The sequence below is a fragment of the Condylura cristata genome, unplaced genomic scaffold (genome assembly GCF_000260355.1).
Source record: "Condylura cristata isolate star-nosed mole 26May11 unplaced genomic scaffold, ConCri1.0 scaffold00014, whole genome shotgun sequence".
NCBI lineage: Eukaryota > Metazoa > Chordata > Mammalia > Eulipotyphla > Talpidae > Condylura > Condylura cristata.
The window spans coordinates 6,288,703-6,307,123 of NW_004567115.1; the positions used below are offsets into that span (position 1 = coordinate 6,288,703).

General features: G+C 39.4%; 1 protein-coding gene across 1 annotated transcript in view; it reads left to right on the forward strand.

The window, feature by feature from the left end:
- Positions 1–18,421, forward strand: part of PCOLCE2 (procollagen C-endopeptidase enhancer 2) — a 60,504-nt gene that overhangs the window by 24,290 nt on the left and 17,793 nt on the right. Inside the window, exon 3 of the mRNA XM_004682134.1 lies at positions 15,070–15,325. Coding sequence (XP_004682191.1) covers positions 15,070–15,325 — 256 coding nt within the window. The remainder of the gene's footprint in view (positions 1–15,069; positions 15,326–18,421) is intronic.

The following is an 18,421-nucleotide window of genomic DNA, read 5'->3' on the forward strand; positions in this document are numbered from 1 at the left end:
TTATATTTATGACTTATCTCAAATTAATTAGTATGACATGAAGTGAGGGTCAAGATTTTGGTGTGGTCATATTTTCTGTCCAAGTTCCAGTATTTTGAACATTTTTAATGAAAGACTATCCTTCCATGGGGATTACAACTGAGATGAAAAAAATGCACAAAATGAAGAGTGATGTAAATATACATACATATATATGTATGTATAGATGTGTATATATATAGAAAAAAAAAGACTATCCTGCCCGCTGATGTGCTTTGACATCTCTGCCTGAGTTTGTTTGGCCCTTTAAGTATGGGTATATTTCTGGTCTCCCTACCCTATTCCATTGATTTGTTTGCCCATCCTGACCACTTTTCGGTCACTTATGGGGAGTCTTCTGGACAGCAATTTTATGGTGACAGCAAACAAAAAATTAAGTGAGCCACATTTTTCAAAAAGAAAAAGTAAACCTTAGATCAAAAGATCTTAACATATCCATTTTCCCTTTCTTCTTTCCAAGCCACATAAATTATTTAAACTCTCCAGTGCCTAGTTTGATTCTGATGACCTGTTTATAGCATGAATTAAACATGTTGATTATATAGTATTTGTATTTATAATTATTTCTAAAGCTTCCCATGTGTTTTCATTGTTGCACTTTCATATTGACCTCTGAGAAATAAAGATCTCCCATCCTCCTTAGGGTGTTGTTTTTGTGTTCTGTTGAAACTGTGACTGATTGAGAAATTAAAGCGAGAAACCTGTGTTTCTAGCCAATGCATTCTTTAAGAGGTGCTGTTGTCAGCTCACTGGTATTTTGTTTAGAGTAGCTTCGTCATACAAGCTTGCTAGTGTGTCTTGCCTCTCCCTGTTAGAGTAAAATAGATGAATATGTGTAACCAGTATTTTCAGTGTGACTCAGATACTCAGTTGAGTGTTGATGTTTTTTTAGTTTTTGTATTTTAAAACTGTTTAGAGGTTGACAATGAAAAAAAAACATAGGCAAAGGATTTGAATGGACATTTCACCAAAGAAGATGGTGTATGATGGCCATTAAGTACATAAAACAATGCTCAAAATAATTCATCATTAGAGAATTGCAACCCATAATTGCAATGAGGTATAACTTCATATCCCTTAGGGTAGCAATGCTACTATTATTAATAGTAATACTACTACTAGTAATAATAGATAATAACCAATGTTGTTGAGGATGTGAAGCAATCAGAATCTTCAGACTATTAGGAGGAATGTAAAGTAGTATAAACACTTTAGAAAACATTCTTTTATAGTGAAACATTGACCCTATGACCTAAGCATGTCTTCTTTGGTGCAAAAATTACAAAACATACATCTACATAAAGGTTTGTATAAAGATGTTCACAGAAGCTTTGTTACTAATAGCCCAAAAGTAGATACACCAACTGATGAATAGAAAAACCTGTGCGAAATTCATATAAAGGAATATTACTCACCCATAAAGAGAAATGGAATAGCAAGACATTATACTAAATAAAAGAAACTTTGTGCCAAAAACCACGTTATATGATTCCACTTACATGCAGTATCCAGAAAAAGCAAATCTATAGACAAAATGGTTTTAGGTTGGAGTGGGAAGGAGGAATAACTACAATGGGTCATGCTTGTTATTTTGGAGTGACGGAGATGTTCTAAAATTGGGTTGTGGTGATGGTTGCCCAGCTCGAAAAATTTTCTAAAAATTATTGAAATGTGTACTTAAAATGAGTGAGTAGTGAGTGACTCATCGATTTTACTTCAGCGAAGTTTTTTGAAGTGTTGTAGGATTGAAAATTCCTGGCCTGAATGGGTTCTGAAGTATCAAGGAAACACCAAGACCCACTTGAGACTTGTGGCCAAGTGAGGCATGAAAGAAAGCACACACTGCAGCTGGCACTCTGGGACTCTCCAGAAGAACTGTCCTTGGACTGAAATCCTACCAGACAACATCTCAGCAGCACTGGCCACCCCTGTAGTCAACCCAGGGCTCTAGGAGAAGGTGCCCAAAGAATTGGGCCTTTTCATTTTATGAGTATGTCCAAGATTTGCAGTTGGAGAAGTGAGAGCGGCCAGGGGACACCATGGAGAAAGTGCCAGGCGCATTTGGCCCTAACTGCCTCCACCTTGCCATGAATGCTCAGGCCATCTGTGCCAGCTACATGCAGTCTGTGCTTGGCAGTTCTTTCCAAGTTCTCTGCAGTTTTCTTTTTCTTATTCACTCATCTTTTTATGATTTTTCCTAAATGTGTTGTTGTCACAGAACATTCATTTAAATGTCACACCATCTGAACAAAATGATTCACTGTCTTTTCTCCTGCTGACTAAATCCTCCTCTAGAGATCCTGGGATTTTTCTCCCCCTTAAATAGCAAGTTGATTCACTTTTGTTTTTAATTTCATTTACATTTTTTAAAAGAGTTTTTTTTTGGGGGGGGGTTCAATGTAGATGAGAATTTACAAATAAAGTTAGCTAGAATGTTCGTAGGCTTGAGAGGCAGCAGTGGAAGTAGTGAAGGGGCCTCCTTTGTTTATGCTGCTAGCCCCAGCCCATGCATGCACCCTGGCTTGTGACTCTTGGCATCTTTCTCTCTCCTGTGGCTACACAAAATTTGTGCCACTTCTGGCTAGAGTCACTGTTGTCTCAGATCTGTATTTTCTCTTCTTAAAGCTTTTTCATGTCTTCTTCCCTGGAAGAGCTATGCCTTTAACACCCTCTACCCCTCAAACCAAGTTAATTTATTTATGCATAGAGAAGTGGGGTACGGCCAGAGGTGCAAGGGTGGTGAGAGCGTTCACCACAGTCATTGTGGGGAGCAGAACAGGCAGATCGATAAAATCACTGCTGAGGAGAGCAGTAGGTGAGACAGGAGAGATCTGCTGTGCCATGTGGGTCACCTCCCTGGCCGAGGGTCAAACTCGAGGAGAAGTAGCTGCAACCAACTTTGCAGTGCTGTGCTTTAACCCGTTGCACCACCATGGAGGGCCCCCTCAAACCAAATTCTAACTGCCTGTTGATATTGAAATATCTGCCTGCTTCTAATCACTTAAACATGACATGTTCAAAACCAAGCTTATTATACCCCCTTTCCTTCCCTCCACTCTACTTCCTCTAAGTCAACACTAAATTTTCTCTCCTCACTGCCTTTATGATGGAGATGGTGCTTGAAGGGCATAAAAGCTCAGGATTAGCTTTGATGAAGTTTCTCTTACGCACCCACCACCCTCCATCTTGTGTCTGTCACTTTCCAAGCTTTCTCAACACAGATGGCCACTGTAAAATTAAAAATACAAGGTGTTATTTCTTCACCTATCAAATTGACAGGAATTGGTAGCATGAGTGTAATTGAAAGTATGAAAATGGTTATGTGAATTAATTCAGCTTTTCTGTGTGTTTCTTTATACACTTGGGGTCATAATAGCATTATTTATATTAATAAAAAATAATAAACAGCAAATGTAGAAAACTGTGGAAATTTCTCTAAATGATGGTAAAGGCCTACATTAGAATAACATGAAGTCATTAAAATTGTGATATAGGGCCCTCCCTGGTGGCGCAGCAGGTTAAAGCACAGCACTAAGAAGCTAAAGCCACTTCCGCATGAGTTTGATCCCCGCCTGCCCCGGAGGAGACCACATGGCGTGGCAGACCTCTCCCGACCCGCCCGCTGCTCCCCTCAGCAGTGTACTTCCTCGATCTGCCTGTTCTGCTCCCCGCTCTGTGTCTGGTGAATCCTCACACCCTCCGCATCACTGGCCTGTACCCCAGTTCTGTATGAATAAATAAATAAATCTTTAAAAAAAATGGTGATATAGTTGCCTTTCTATTCCTTTGAGTTCTTCCTAGCATCTAGCATAATTCTTGGTATTTGATAGGTGCTTTGTAGAATTTGGTTCTTATTTTTAAAGTATTTTATTGGACATAATGTTATAATCTCATACATACTTTTATAAACGACCAAAGCATACTGTGTCATATAGTCTTATTCCATCTTAGTAAAAATAACCTTAGTAACTTCTGAATAGGCCTATTGATTAAACACATACATTTACTTACTCTTGCAAAATCCCACCAAAATTACAGTAAGAAAATTTAAATGTTTAGCCCACATGGACAGAGAGAACTAAATGGAATTAACAGTAGATGAGAGGTACTAACAAAATTTTGGAAGATGATGGAACGGATGGTAGCCAGTAACTGAATTAGCAAAGGAGAGAGAATGAAAGCTGTGTGTCTGCCAGAGGGGGAGGGGAGGGGATACCAATAAGAAGCAGCTGATATGTGCCACACACTCCCTGGAAAGCTCAGAAGTTGGAGGCACTGATTTTCTTGGAAAGCAGCAGGGTAGATGAGGTTGACATTGGGAGTTATGTTTGAAAGTCTTTGAAGAGCAATTAGCCTGGAAGGTTCCCTGCTCCACCCTGGGCAGCCATGGAGGTGTCTCCCTTCCAACTCCTCTCTGCCATGGGAGGGCGAAATCTCTGGGAAGCCCAGGGGCTCTGCACTTGGAAACTGCCAAGCGAAGGTGTGCCACTGAAAATCTGGTAATAAAAGTCTATATACTGAATGGGGGGTATCCCAGCCCCGCCCCCTGCTTCTTCTATAGAAAAATGCAAGTTCGTTCTTTCTCCCTCAGGAGAGGTATGAGAAGCTCTAGGAGAAAACAAGCCATCCTACAGAAAGAACTTCAAACACTGGCATTTGGGAGTCCAACAAAAAAGTCAGCTTCTCCCCAGTCCTACTCCAGTGACCTTGCCACAGAGCCTCTCTTCAGTTTGAATAGGAATAAACAGACGCGAGGTGTCAGACATTTGTGCAAAATCTCTTGTGAAGAGCAGTCCCCAGACAGAATACTAAACCTCTAAGGAAATTGTAAAGAGAACTGCTGAAAACTCAAAATATTATTATCCTCAGAGAAATAAGACAAGATTTTGTGCACTTAAAATAAAAACAGGATGCGATAAGCAAAGAAACAAGATCATCAGAGAAACCCTTTTGGAAACCAGTGACTTGAAAGTAGAAATGAAGAAGTTCAACAGAAGGGCCTGAAAAATAAATTGATGAAAGTGAAGAATCTCAGGAAGGAAAAGAGATAGTAAAATGAGATAAATGGTAAAAGAAAAATAGTAAAATAGATAAATGGAGAGAAAAGATAATTAGAGGATCTATCCAAGAATTCCTAATCTGACTAAAAAGTCTTCTAGAAAGAGAACAGAGTATATGGAGGAAAGGGAATCTTCAGAGAACTAACATTTAGCACAAAGAATGGAAAAAGACAAATACTAAGGTACATCTTTGCCACACAGAAAGGGAAAAATGAACAGCAGCTAACCTGTTGGAATCTAGAAGGTAGTGGAATGATGCCTTTAAAATTCTGATGGAAGTTATTTTAAAGCTGCAGTTCTGTATTATGCAAATTAATAGACACATGTTAACAGCAGAATAAAGGATTTTTAGATGCAAGATCTTAATCTCTTAATCTCTGTGTATACTCGGTGTAAACTACAAAGAATGAGCTCCAGTAAAATGAGGGATAAAGAAAGAAAAAGACATAGGAGATTGGCAGGGTGGGGCGGGGCAGATTACTGAGTTGATGACGGCACAAAAAATACCAGCTGGGTATTGATCTGTGAGAGTAGCCAATCCAGACTGGCAGAAGGAGGTAAGAAAGATGCAGGACTCCACAATGGATGTTTCTGAGAAGAAAACAGAATGAACAAGATGCCAGTACCTGGCCATTATTGAGAGGAGTTTTAAGATAAACACATAAAACTAAAACTAAAAGAACCCTAGGGCTGTTAGTCCCAGAAAAAAAACAAAAAAGTACAGGCAATATTACATGGTCATAGAAATGAAAATTCTGAATATTGACATAAGCAAAATACTGATGGAGAGATAGTGGGATGGGAAGGAGAGAAAGGAGAAAAGTAGGCAGAGGTAACATTAAAAAGGGATAAATCGGCCCTCCCTGGTGGCGCAGCTGGTTAAAGCACAGCACTAAGAAGCTAAAGCCACTTCCACATGAATTCGATTCCCGCCTGCCCCGGAGGTGACCACATGGCCCGGCAGACCTCTCCTGACCCGCCCGCTGCTCCCCTCAGCAGTGTACTTCCTAGATCTGCCTGTTCTGCTCCCCACACTGTCTCTGGTGAAGCCTCTCACCGCCCCTGGGCCTCTGGCCTGTACCCCAGTTCTGTATGTAAAAATAAATCTTAAAAAAAAAAATTTAAATTTAAAAAAGGGATAAATCAAGAAGTAGCTAGCCAGTGCTAGAAAACAGCTAAGGTGGTTGCCTTTGAGGAGTGTGAATCAGAGATGGGAAGAAAAGAAAGGATATTATTTCCCATGAAAGCCGTGGCATGCTATTTTAGATTATAAAATATGACAATGAATGTCCTGATACAAGAATTAGATTTAAGAACTATTTTAGTTCCCTCATAGCAACCCAATGCTTCCATATAAACACTTGACTCATTCAAGAGAATCCTGATTCTCACATTTGCATGGGTTCTAAATGTATTTTTAACCTACTGTGATTTCTCTTATTACAGAACAGTAGGGCTTTTTGTTTCATTCCTTGTAAAATAGTATAGATTTGTGATCCTGATCCATTATAGATTTCTCAGATGAAATTACAGACTATAAAAATGCTTCTTGAAAGGTCTCTTCAGATTTTTTTTCTCAGATATGGCATAGAAATCAGCTTTATTCCCTAAAAGCTTTTGAAAAAAATTATACATACTTGTTAAGAAGAATACATGGGTGCTTATATGACCACTAAGTCCCCAAGTTAGCAAAAATCTTCCTGGTTTTGATGTCTTTTCCCCTTAGCCCTAACTGCCAGACTACATGCACCAGTGATTTAAAGTAGAGATTCTTTTTCTCTGAGAATCTTTGCCAGTCACATTTATCCTGTCCTGGATTAACTCATGTTGACAACTTGTAGAGAATTGAAAAAATATCGTAAAACAATGTAAGTATTTTGTTCCATTTTTGAAGGTGTGAAGAAGTAAGCTAGATTTAATTTTATGATCTGTCTATAGTCTGCTGTCATGAAACACACTAAAAAAAAAAAAGAAATGACTAGCCTTCTTTATAGAAATTACAATTTTACATATGGAGATTGAAAGATTATAATAATTACAGATCTGATTATAATAAATCAGGCTGTTTAGCATCTTTCTACACAGTGACATCTTTCACACGTGTCAGTGGGGCCCCCACTCACCTCCGGGAGACACCGGGCACGTGGACTCTTGGAGTGGACCTTTTATTCTATCTGGCTGTGTGTTTCTATGACAACACCTGGTATTTAATGAAAATTGTTGCTTTGCAAAACAGTCAGGTGGCTTAGAAAAATCCCAAAAGTATTCATAAAACTAAAAAACAGGGACTTCTTGAATGCCTGGCTCCCAGCTGTATATGGGTCTGTTACTCAGGCACAGATGAATGATAATGGCACATTTCTGCCTGGGAAAAGTTTGCAATACAAGACACACCTAGCCCCTGTGACACCCCGTGGGGCCCTGTAGACAGTGAGGCATCTACCCAAGCAACAGTGGACTCTAGAATTTAAAAGAAAGATAACATCCCTTTGGGTACTGACTGGTCCACGAGTTTAGGGGAGGGGAAAAGAAGGTAATTTTAGAAAAGTGTATTTGTTCCAGACTTTGAAATTGGTGTAACACTTAATAGTCTGAGGTGAGGAGCAAGATTCCAGGCAGACAATTCAGGTGTCATCTGGCAGAGGTGAGAAATGAAAAGGGCTAGATGTTTTGTATCCAAGACACAAAGGATGAGGAGGTCCATGAGACTAAAAGTCATACTGGGATGGGCCTTCCAAATCACCAAATCACTAGAGTTTGGATTTCATTCTGCAGGTAACAGGAAGCCATCTGTTATTCCTTCATTTTATTTATTCATTCAGCAGCTAACAGATAGTTGTATACAACTGCCTTGCTCTAGAACATTCTTCATGATCTGCTAGACTCCTTTGTTATTTATTGCTTGGTATAAATCTATCACTCTTTTAAGCACCTTATGTTACTTGGTGGTAATGATTTCTTAAACTTTGCATTATGCCTTTCCTAGAACAAACAGCTAAAAAGAAAGCTTACACTGAGTGAAAAATTTAGAGAATTTCCAGTCCTCGAGAAGGTTGATGATGAACACTTCAATTTGCCAGAGCTATCATCACTTACATCGACATCGGGTCCTAGGGATATCATCAGTCACAGGACCACAGATGCCCCTCTGTGGAAAGAAATACTCTCCACTTAATCTTTACTCTTGTCCCCAGCCCAAACTAATCCAGCAGCTCTTTGTATGATGGCCTGTTGCTCTGGGTCCTACTCTGTTCTCCTTCATGTTTTTCTCATCTGTGTGTTCTCTTGGTGGATTCAGATTCAGTAACTTTCAAATTACTCAGTGGTTCACAGCAGCCAAGATCTCCTCTCCGACATTTTCTTCACCCTTAGACAACATTTGCAGAGAAGAAATGAGCTGAAGCCCGACCCCTTGTTTATTTTGTAGCCAAGTCTTAAGTTAAAAGATCTGTTTCTTTTCTCAGCTCCAGGCCCATTCAAGCTGATGTCTCACCCCAGGTGATCAGCCAAAGTCACAGGGGTCGGCTGTAGCTGTGGTGCTAGAGGTAGTAGTTGTACTTTGCAGTGGCTATTGGAATTAAAGCACGTATCTAGGTGATACAGAATTCTTTCACTTTTGTGATAACTCCAAATGGCCTCTTGTTTCTCTTGCTACTCATATAGCTGGAAACTGTGTCTGATTTTTTTTTGTGACCACATTGCACTATTGATTTATCTAGAAATTCCAGGTACCACTCGCGAAGATGGCTTCACAGTTGTGTATCATAGTGCTGCTGGGTGAAAATCGGTAAATGCCACAATCTTCTTGTTAACCAGGGTAGTTCATACAAAGTGCAAAGCATAAATAACTGCTCAACTCTCAATGACACAAAACCACATGGTTATTTTTCATTCATTTTAAAGTGTAGTCGAAACTACTAGTGTCTAGTAAATGGCATCAGCATAAACCCCTCTGTGGTTCTGCTGTCTCCTTCAACTGCCCTATTTCCTCCATGGATTTCTCTTCCTAGAGCAAAAAAGGGAATTCCAGAAGGACTGCACAGGACATGTTATGGCTAGACCTGGAGATGGACACCTACTTCATTTCCCTGTATCCACTCACCAGGACCCAGTCACATGGTCGCAACCTTGCTGCAAGGAAGCTGGCAAATGTTGACTTCCTATGTGCCCAGGGAGAGGGAAAAAGCATCTCTTCAGTCTCTGTCCCAGTCAGGCCATAGAAAACACAGTTGGGTAGAAGTCAGTAGACCTGGTCTCTGCCACTGACTTGTGGGTGGCTTTTAGCTAAGTCATCATAGCCACTCTGAGGTAATACTGCCTGTACCTGTGAGTGAGTTTACATTGGTATAAATGTATATAATAATAGCACTGTTTTTGAAAACATTTAGATCATCAGCATCCTGGCCATTTATTATCTACTACTTTATGAACTCCTGTAATTGGCAGTCATTGGGCTAGCTATGGAACAAGCTCTGACCTCAGCATCTCACATTGTACTGGAGAGATGGACGATAGATAATCTTTGAGGAAATTATGTGGTTCTGTGATCTAAAGTAACGGAAGGGGGCTCAGGACACACTTCTCTGAAAAGTCTGAGACAGAGGTAATGAGGCAGACTCCTGAATGTCAAAAAGAGTGTGCAAAGGTCCTGAGGTAGAAAGCCAGTTTGGAGAGTTCTTTGAATAGAAAAAGTTGTTGGGTAGATCAGTAAAACATGAAGTGGAAGTCCCCTGTGTGAGTGTTGTATTGGAGCCGCATGTTCGGTGAAGGGTTTGTTTCAGTATATCCAGACATGGAGATGCGTAGCTATACCCTGAAACTATATTCTAAAACAGGTTATGTTAATAAAAAGAAAAAAAAAAATAACATGATGGGTATGGCAGTCAAAGTTTTGCATGTGGGCAGTGAGGCCAGAAGTTATCATCAGGAGATATCATGGAGGGGCTTAGCCCCTTTGTGCCTCAGTCTCCTCACCTTAAACTGTAAAACTAAGCTAATCAACTTCTACAGTCACTGTAAGGGATTAAAAGAAATAATGTGAGTAAACTGTTTTGAAAAATAACTGCCATTTGATTACACTACCTAAGTGTGTGACTATAGACAATGTGAAGATTTTATTCTCCATGTAGTGGGAAATATTTGGGCTGTTTTCACCAGAGGAATGTCCTCCCATCTCTACCTGTTCCATTGGACTGGATTTAAGGTGTTTGGGGTTTCCTCTCTCCTTCTAGAAGTTGAGGTTTTTTTCTTCTTTCCCTTTTTGAGTGAAATCCCCAAGTCTCTACCCCCCTTCCAAAAAAAAAAGCTCATTACTTCTAATTTGAATATGTAATTTTCTAAACATTTATAAGGTCTTAAAAGAGTATTTAAATATGCATATAACATATATGAATATTATCTTGTAAACTGCTGATTTAGCCCCCTCTTGGAATATAGCCAAATATCTGTACATCATTCATGCATATCTCTGAATCACATTTAGGGGCCTCTTAAACTTTAAGTAAATAAATGTGCCCTGCATTTTAGAATATACTTTCCTGAAGGTGTGTTTGTGGAAGAGAAAAATCTTAGAAGATTAAAAGGATGTCTTTTTAAAAAATCAGATATGTTTCTGTAGAAGCAGATTTTTTTTGCTCCATTTAGTAAATAATGTGTTGAGGGAAGAAAAGCTGCGAACTTGGAGTGTCAATTCTATGCAAATGTACTTCTCCATACAAAGGAGATGGCCTTATATTTGCATTTGCACGTAGTATTCTGAAAATGTAAAACCTCAGTTTAAAGCACAGATCTTGTTCATTTTCTGGCTGCAACCCTGCCTGGCATCCAGAGACTTGGCACGCTTGCCGGTGACAGTAAGGACATCCCAGGAGCCTTGGGGTGAGCTGAGGTCATTGTCACAACACTGGGCTTTGGCCCACACAGCACTCAGCTGTTGTTAGGAAAAAAACAGGAACCTAGAATTGTTTTGCTACAGACAGATAATAAATTCCCTAGTCAATACAGTCTCATAAAACAGTAGCTTTGTTTATTGCCACAAAAGAAAATCTTAACTGAATTTCTGCATTAAGTATGAGCATTTATAGGAGACTTGAAATACAAAGTTTCCCTAAAATATGGATCTTGCTTTTTTAATGAATGACTTAGGAAGGAGAGCGGCCTGTTAGTCCTCTGCTGCCTACAAGGTAGGAGATGTCAGAGGCGAGAGGTGGAGCCACCTGGGAGGTGCTTTGTCCAGGGTTTGTGCAGAGAAGCTGATTTTACATTTAAAGCCTGCTTGATTCATTCACTTAACAAATCTTTTTTTTTTTTCAAAGAATTTATGTATGTATATATAAAAACCAGGTATGAGCCAGAGGTGCAGGGGAGGTGAGAAGATTCACCAGAGACAGAGTGGAGAGCAGAACAGGCAGATGGACGAGTACACTGCTGAGGGGAGCAGCAGGAGAGGTCTGCTGTACTATGTGGGTCACCTCACTGGCTGGGAATCGAACTTGATTCCTGCTGAGGCAGCAAAGCCTAGCTTTGTAGTGCTGAGCTTTCACCTGTTGCACCACCAGGGAGGGCCCATTTCACAGATCTTTATGATACACTTCTACTTGGGGTCACTTAACATACGAGAGGCTGGGGATGGGACAGTAATGAGGAGGATTCATTGCCTCCTTGAACATCATCTTTCCAGGAAAACAGATGACATGTAAGTGGGTTGAGCCATCCCAAGTTCTGAAACCCGCAGGTTGGATGAACTGCCAAGAGGGCAGAGCCCATTTTGGGAGCAGGAAGGGGAGAGCTGTAAGGGAGGGTCTGGAGAGGCTCAGAACAGGGGGGGCTTGAAATGAGACCTTCAGCCTGAGTGAGAAAAGCGTGTAAGTGGCAAAGTATTGTTCTAGGCAGGAGTAGCTTTCAAGGCCCTGTGTGTTTTTGGTTTTATTTTTATTTCTCTCCCCCTTTATCTTCATCTCCCAGCAAATTCAAACAACTCCAGATGGTAGAATGAAACATATAACACACACCCTGCTTCTGTTACCCTTTTAAAACAGAAACAAAAACACATCTATGTATTTTCAGGGATGCATATGTATGCATAGCTGCTTCTGTGAAAAGAGGAGCAAGTAGGGTCCGAGGTGGGGGTGGGGAGCTATTTTTATTTCATTAATGGAGATTTTAAAAATGTCAACAAAATTGACAGTAATTAGTCCTGGATGGCTGGTACCTAGATATTTGTATTACTCCATGAATTTTCTGTTTTAAAAAATATTTTTAATAAATTAAAATTTAAAAATGTAGGCCATAAATTCTTAAATGCAAGGGTCATCTTCAGGGGTAGACTTTCCACGGTCCTAAAAACTCAGTGAAGGTCATCAGACCACCACTTGGGCCTCTAAATGAAGAACAATGGTTGTGTTACAGCAGTGGGATCACTGCTGTATGTCTCACTTGAAACAGAATTTCTTTTGGGCTTCAGAGCCAAATGGCATTTGTCTCTGGGCATAGTAGACCTGCAGCCTGAGCACATGGCTTCTGCATCTTCCCTTCACATGGGGATCAACATGTGTTCAAATTGCTGTGATATAACCCAGTTTCTACTGCTAAACATTATTTGTGTCTCATTATCAGAGAAGTTCAAACTTTTCATTGCAATGGGACCAAGTGAAGAAGTTTCGAGAAGCAATTATTTATTCTATTGGGAGCAAGTATCTGAGGACTGTATTCCATTTCAACATCCAAAATACAGGGCTATTTCAATATAACTAAGAGTCAAAGAACTGAGAACTTTCCAAAGAAAGAAGATTATGCTTCCCCTGCCGGGCCTTGCTGCAGTCATCTAAAGGCCCCAGAGACTCTGCCCGGTAACAGTGAGTGCCTTGGCCACACTCATCCCTTCCTTACTGCCACTGACTCTGTTGGAGGATGCCTTTCACAGTTTTGAACTGTCCTCTCTATCATTTATCTGTATGTTGTACAAATTATTTATGCAAGGACAGTCCAAATTCATGTAGTCCAAGATTTTTCCTTCGCTAGGAATTCAAAATCTCTAAGAGAAATTATTTATATTTAAGGTTAGGGCTGTGAGGTGCCACTCTGATAATTTTCTGATCCATATAAAGATTGCATGCGGCCACAGAAATCAAGAAAATGGAATTTCTATAGCAGGTATCTCCAGAATTTTAAAATTAAATTGCATTTTCTGCTGTCAAATCTTATCCCATGACTTTGGAGCTCTTGATTTTCACCCCACTAAGATAAGCTCCAAAGCAGCCATGGCAAAGTCAGGACTTCCTGCCTCAGTCACAGCTCCTGCACATTTTCTCCCATGGGTTTGTTTGCCACAAAAAGCAAACAGCGCTCTGACAAAAGTTAAAAAAAAAAAAAAAAATCATGGCACGTAATTTACCAACATGGAGAAATGGAGAAGCTATGTTTGTTTTAGGACATCTATTAACCTTGAGTCTGAAGTGGTTAATTAAGATAAATATACAGCACCAGTGGTTGGTCGGTTTTTATCACCAATCTTCATTTGGCAAGTTTTTTATAAAACAAAATTCTTAACTGTTCGACAGGGACCTCCACTAGTTGAAAAGGTGAAACACACCTGATGGAGACTTTATGACTAAATGATTTGAGTGAGGAAATTAAAAGATGGAAAAAGAAAGTGGGCTTTTGTAAGAATCTTACCAAATGCTTTTATAGTGTTTCCCCTTGCCACCCATTCAGAAAACAAGGAAGGAATCATCGTAAGAAGTACATAGAGGAAATTACGGTGAAAAAAATCCTATGAGAAAGTAAAAACTTATTTATTAAGCAGGGATTTGTGTTTCAGGATGCTCATTATGAAAAATGTGCACCTGGGAAAGAAACAAATAAAATCTCAGTGATTTTAACAAGATGTGCTCCATACCATTATCTAGTTAATATAATCAGGACAGATGGTTGATCTGGAAAGTTCATTACCTACAGTGAATTATTTATTATACTACCTAGCTCCCAAATAATCCCTTCAGTTTGAACTTCATAGAAACATTCCATGTATCGAGACTGTCCTATTTTGTGAGAAATGACATTTCAGGGCCCTCCTTGGTGGTTAAAGCACAGCACTATGAAGCTATCCACAGCCACCGCAGCATAAGTTCGATCCCCGGTCAGGGAGGTGACCTATGGTGCAGCAGACCTCTCCTGTCCCTTCTGCTGCTCCCCTCAGCATTGTATTTCAGTAGATCTGTCTCTTCTGCTCCCCACCCTGTCTCTGGTGAATTCTTTTATCCCCTCTCCCCAACACCTCTGGCCTGTCCGCCAGCTCTAATATGCATAAATAAATGAATCCCTTTTTTTTTTAAGATTTATTTATGCATATAAGAACTGGGGGACAGGCCAGAGGGCGGTGAGCAGAATCACCAGAAACAGGAGGGGAGCAGAACAGACAGATCAACGAAGTACACTTCTGAGGGGAGCAACGGGAGGGTCAGGAGAGGTCTGCCGCCCCATGTGGATCACCTCCAGGGGCCCCAGGGATCAAACTCACACTGAAGCAGCTGCTGCCAGCTTGCAGTGCTGCACTTTAACCTGTTGTGCCACCAGGTAGGGCCCAATAAATAAATATAAAAAAAAAATGATATTTCAAGTACTTCTTTTTCAAGCACTATCTCTGAGAGAGATGGTGTTTTAGAATATGTTGCTAAGGGCCAGTCATTGCTTTGTAAGCAATGACCTATGAATTAATAAGTGATCCAATTTTGAAAGGTCATAAGGTCTATACTCTAGAGAACTTCAGGATTCATCACAAGAGAATAAATATTTATATTTTGTCAGGAATGCATAACAATAGAAAATTTTTTCTTAGTTTGAACTTGGGGAAAGAAAAAACATCAACCTGAATACTAGACTTTGAATTGTTTACTTTAGTAATGGACTAGATGTAAAGACATCAGGCATTTTTTTCCTGACATGGTTTTCCAATTGGTCCCATTTCTGGCAGGTTCCCCCAGGAAAAGTCGTAGTTCTTAATTTCCGGTTTATAGACCTGGAGAGTGACAATCTGTGCCGCTATGACTTTGTGGATGTGTACAATGGCCACTCCAACAGCCAGCGCATCGGGCGCTTCTGTGGCACCTTCCGACCCGGAGCACTTGTGTCCAGTGGCAACAAGATGATGGTGCAAATGATTTCTGATGCCAACACAGCTGGGAATGGCTTCATGGCAATGTTTTCTGCTGCCGAACCGAATGAAAGAGGTATCATTTTCCACATAATGGCAATAGCAGTAATGATGATGACTTACAGTTATGGAATGCCTGCTGTCTCAGCCACTGTTCTAGGTGCTATAAATATACTTACTCTTTTAACCTAAAAAAATTTTTTAGACCTGGGGTACAGACCAGAGGTGCAGGGGGTGAGAGGCTTCCCCAAAGGCAGAGTGGGGAGCAGGACAGGCAGATTGACAAAATACACTGCTGAGGGGAACAGTGGGTGGGTCATGCCACGCCATGTGGTCAGCTCCCTGGCTGGGGGTGCTGCAGTGGCCTTGGAAAGCTTCATAATGCGGTGCTTTAACCCGTTGTGCCACCAGGGAGAGCCCAGCTTTTAACCTAAAATTTAAGAGAAGTCTTTTCAGGCAGTAAATGCTACCAAACTATCAAGAGACCTTAACAATTTTTCCCTATTTAAAAGTCCATATATGTTCTTGTAAAAATTCAAATATAAAAAATTTAGGTTGAATATGTGAAGCTTGCATACCTGTATTTACATACAGCTGTAGAACCATTATCTCTCCACTGTCATTGTATTCCCTCTGTAGAAATAGCCTTGGTCAGTTGCTCCCAGACCTTTCTGTGTGCACTCACTTACATGTATGTACTTTTATAACAGCTTTATGAAACTGTTAGTAGAAGCATACATTTATATTGCTTCACAACATTTCTTTTCATGCTGGTATATTTTATATCAGCAGGTATGATTTCCTAAGAACTACCACATGATTCAGTAATTATTTGAATATGAAAATACCAATTTAAAGAGAAAGATGCAATTCCGTGTTATCACAGTATTATAATAATCAAAAGTTGGAAACAACTTGAGTACCCATCTGCAGATGAGCAGATTAAGAATGTGTGGTGTATACACACACACACACGTATGTGTATGTGTGTATACAAACATGTTATGTATATATACATACACACATGTATGTGTGTATGTATGTGTGTGTGTGTGTGTGTGTATATTTATATAACTCAACTATGAAAAGTGAAATCCTGCCATTTGCAATAACTTGGATGGACTTACAGGGTATTATGCTCAGTGAATGAAACCTGACAGCAAGACAAACACCACATGATTTCATTTGTAAGTGGTACATATAGAAACAAAACAAATGAAATGAGTTAAGTTTGTTAAAAAGTAATTTTTCAGACTAATAGGACAAAGAATTGACTATCGGAAGAAAAGTAGGGAGGCAGGTAGAAAAACGGGACAAAGAGAATCAGCTACATGGTGATGGATGGAAACAAGAATTCTGGTGGCATACTATGTTTGCATATATACTATATATATGTTGATTTAAAAGAGTGTGCACCTAAAACTATGTTATAAACCAATATTCAATTTAAAAATAAAATATTTAAGGACTTAACGAGAAACACATATGCAATAAATAAACAGATTGAGAATCTCAGAAAAGGAAATCTATTAAAAAAAAGTACAAACTGCTAATTTTCAAGCTGAACAGTACAGAAACTGAAATTTTAAAATGTACCTGATGGACTTATATAAACAGATTGAAGATGGTAGAACTAGTCGATGGATTTGAGAAACTTCCAAATCTCTAAAGAACTTAATGGGAAAAGTTTTATTAAACAAACAAAAAAAAGCCTCAGAGACCAGTGAGAAAGCATCATATGGTCTAACACGTATAATTTGTGTCCCACAAGAGAAAGAGAGTGATGATAGTGTAGAAAAAATACTTGAAGGAGTAATAGCTTGAAGCTACCCAAATTTAGTAAAGAACATCTATTTAAGGAGTTGATAAGTCAGTGAACCTCCAAAAAGATAAATAAAAATGAAATCACACATAGATGACTTAATTAAGTTACAGAAATGTAAAGAAAAAGAGAAAATCCTAAAACAAATCAGATAAAAACCAAATCACATACTGGAGGAAAGTGATTTGAAAAACTGTCCTCTTTTAATCAAAACCAGTGGAAGCCAGGAGGCAGTGGAACAGCATTTATAAAGTGCTGGAAAATAATGTCAGATTAGAACTCTGTAAACATTTTTCAAAAATGAAAATGAAACAAAGTTAAAATGCATCACAAGCTATATTGAATGAAGTTCCTCAGTTAGGCAGTGGACCTGCTAGGGTAACACAAAGGTAATGGAAGGATTAGCAGCCAGTAGAAGAGGGCTAGTCATAAAAGATTATATATATTCTTTTCTTTTTCTCTCAATTTCTTGGCATATGCCCAAAGAAAAATGGAACTTTAACACTGTATTGTGGAATATGTAATATATGTTATAATAATATATACAACAGCAGTAGAACAAAGTATGAAAAAGTAAATGAAAGTATTTATCGTGCACACACACACACACAGATAAATAATACCTTGAAGAAGTGTAATATTAACTCATGTAGATGTGGTTAAAGTTGTGTATTGTCATTCCTAGAGTACCCATTAAAAATGTAAGAGTTATAGCTAAAAGCCCAAACATTAAAATAGAATGCAAAAATTTTTCTACTAATCCAAAGTCAAGAAAGGAAGGACAAATGAACAAAAGAAGGATGAAACAAATAGAAGAAAAAAAAAGTTTATGGCACAGTAAATCCAAGCATTCTGATATCTATATTAAATGTAAAGGATCAAACACTTCAGTTCCAAGACTGAATGGATTAAAAAGCAGAGCCTAATTATATGCTGTCTACATGAAAGTACCTGAAATACAAATAGTTTGAAAGCAAAAGAATGCAAAATATGTACCATGCAAATTTCTTTAAAAAGCTAGTGATTCTGGCCCTCCCTGGTGGCGCAGCTGGTTAAAGCACAGCACTGAGAATCTAAAGCCGCTTCCGCATGAGTTCGATTCCCGCCTGCCCCAGAGGTGACCACATGGTGTGGCAGACCTCTCCTGACCCACCCGCTGCTCCCCTCAGCAGTGTACTTCGTCGATCTGCCTGTTCTGTTCCCCACTCTGTCTCTGGTGAAGCCTCTCGCCGCCCCTGAGCCTCTGGCCTGTACCCCAGTTCTGTATGCACAAATAAAAAAAAAAAAAAAAAAAACCTAGTGCTTCTAAAAAGGTTTTGTTACAAATATAAGCAACCTGCAGAATGGAAA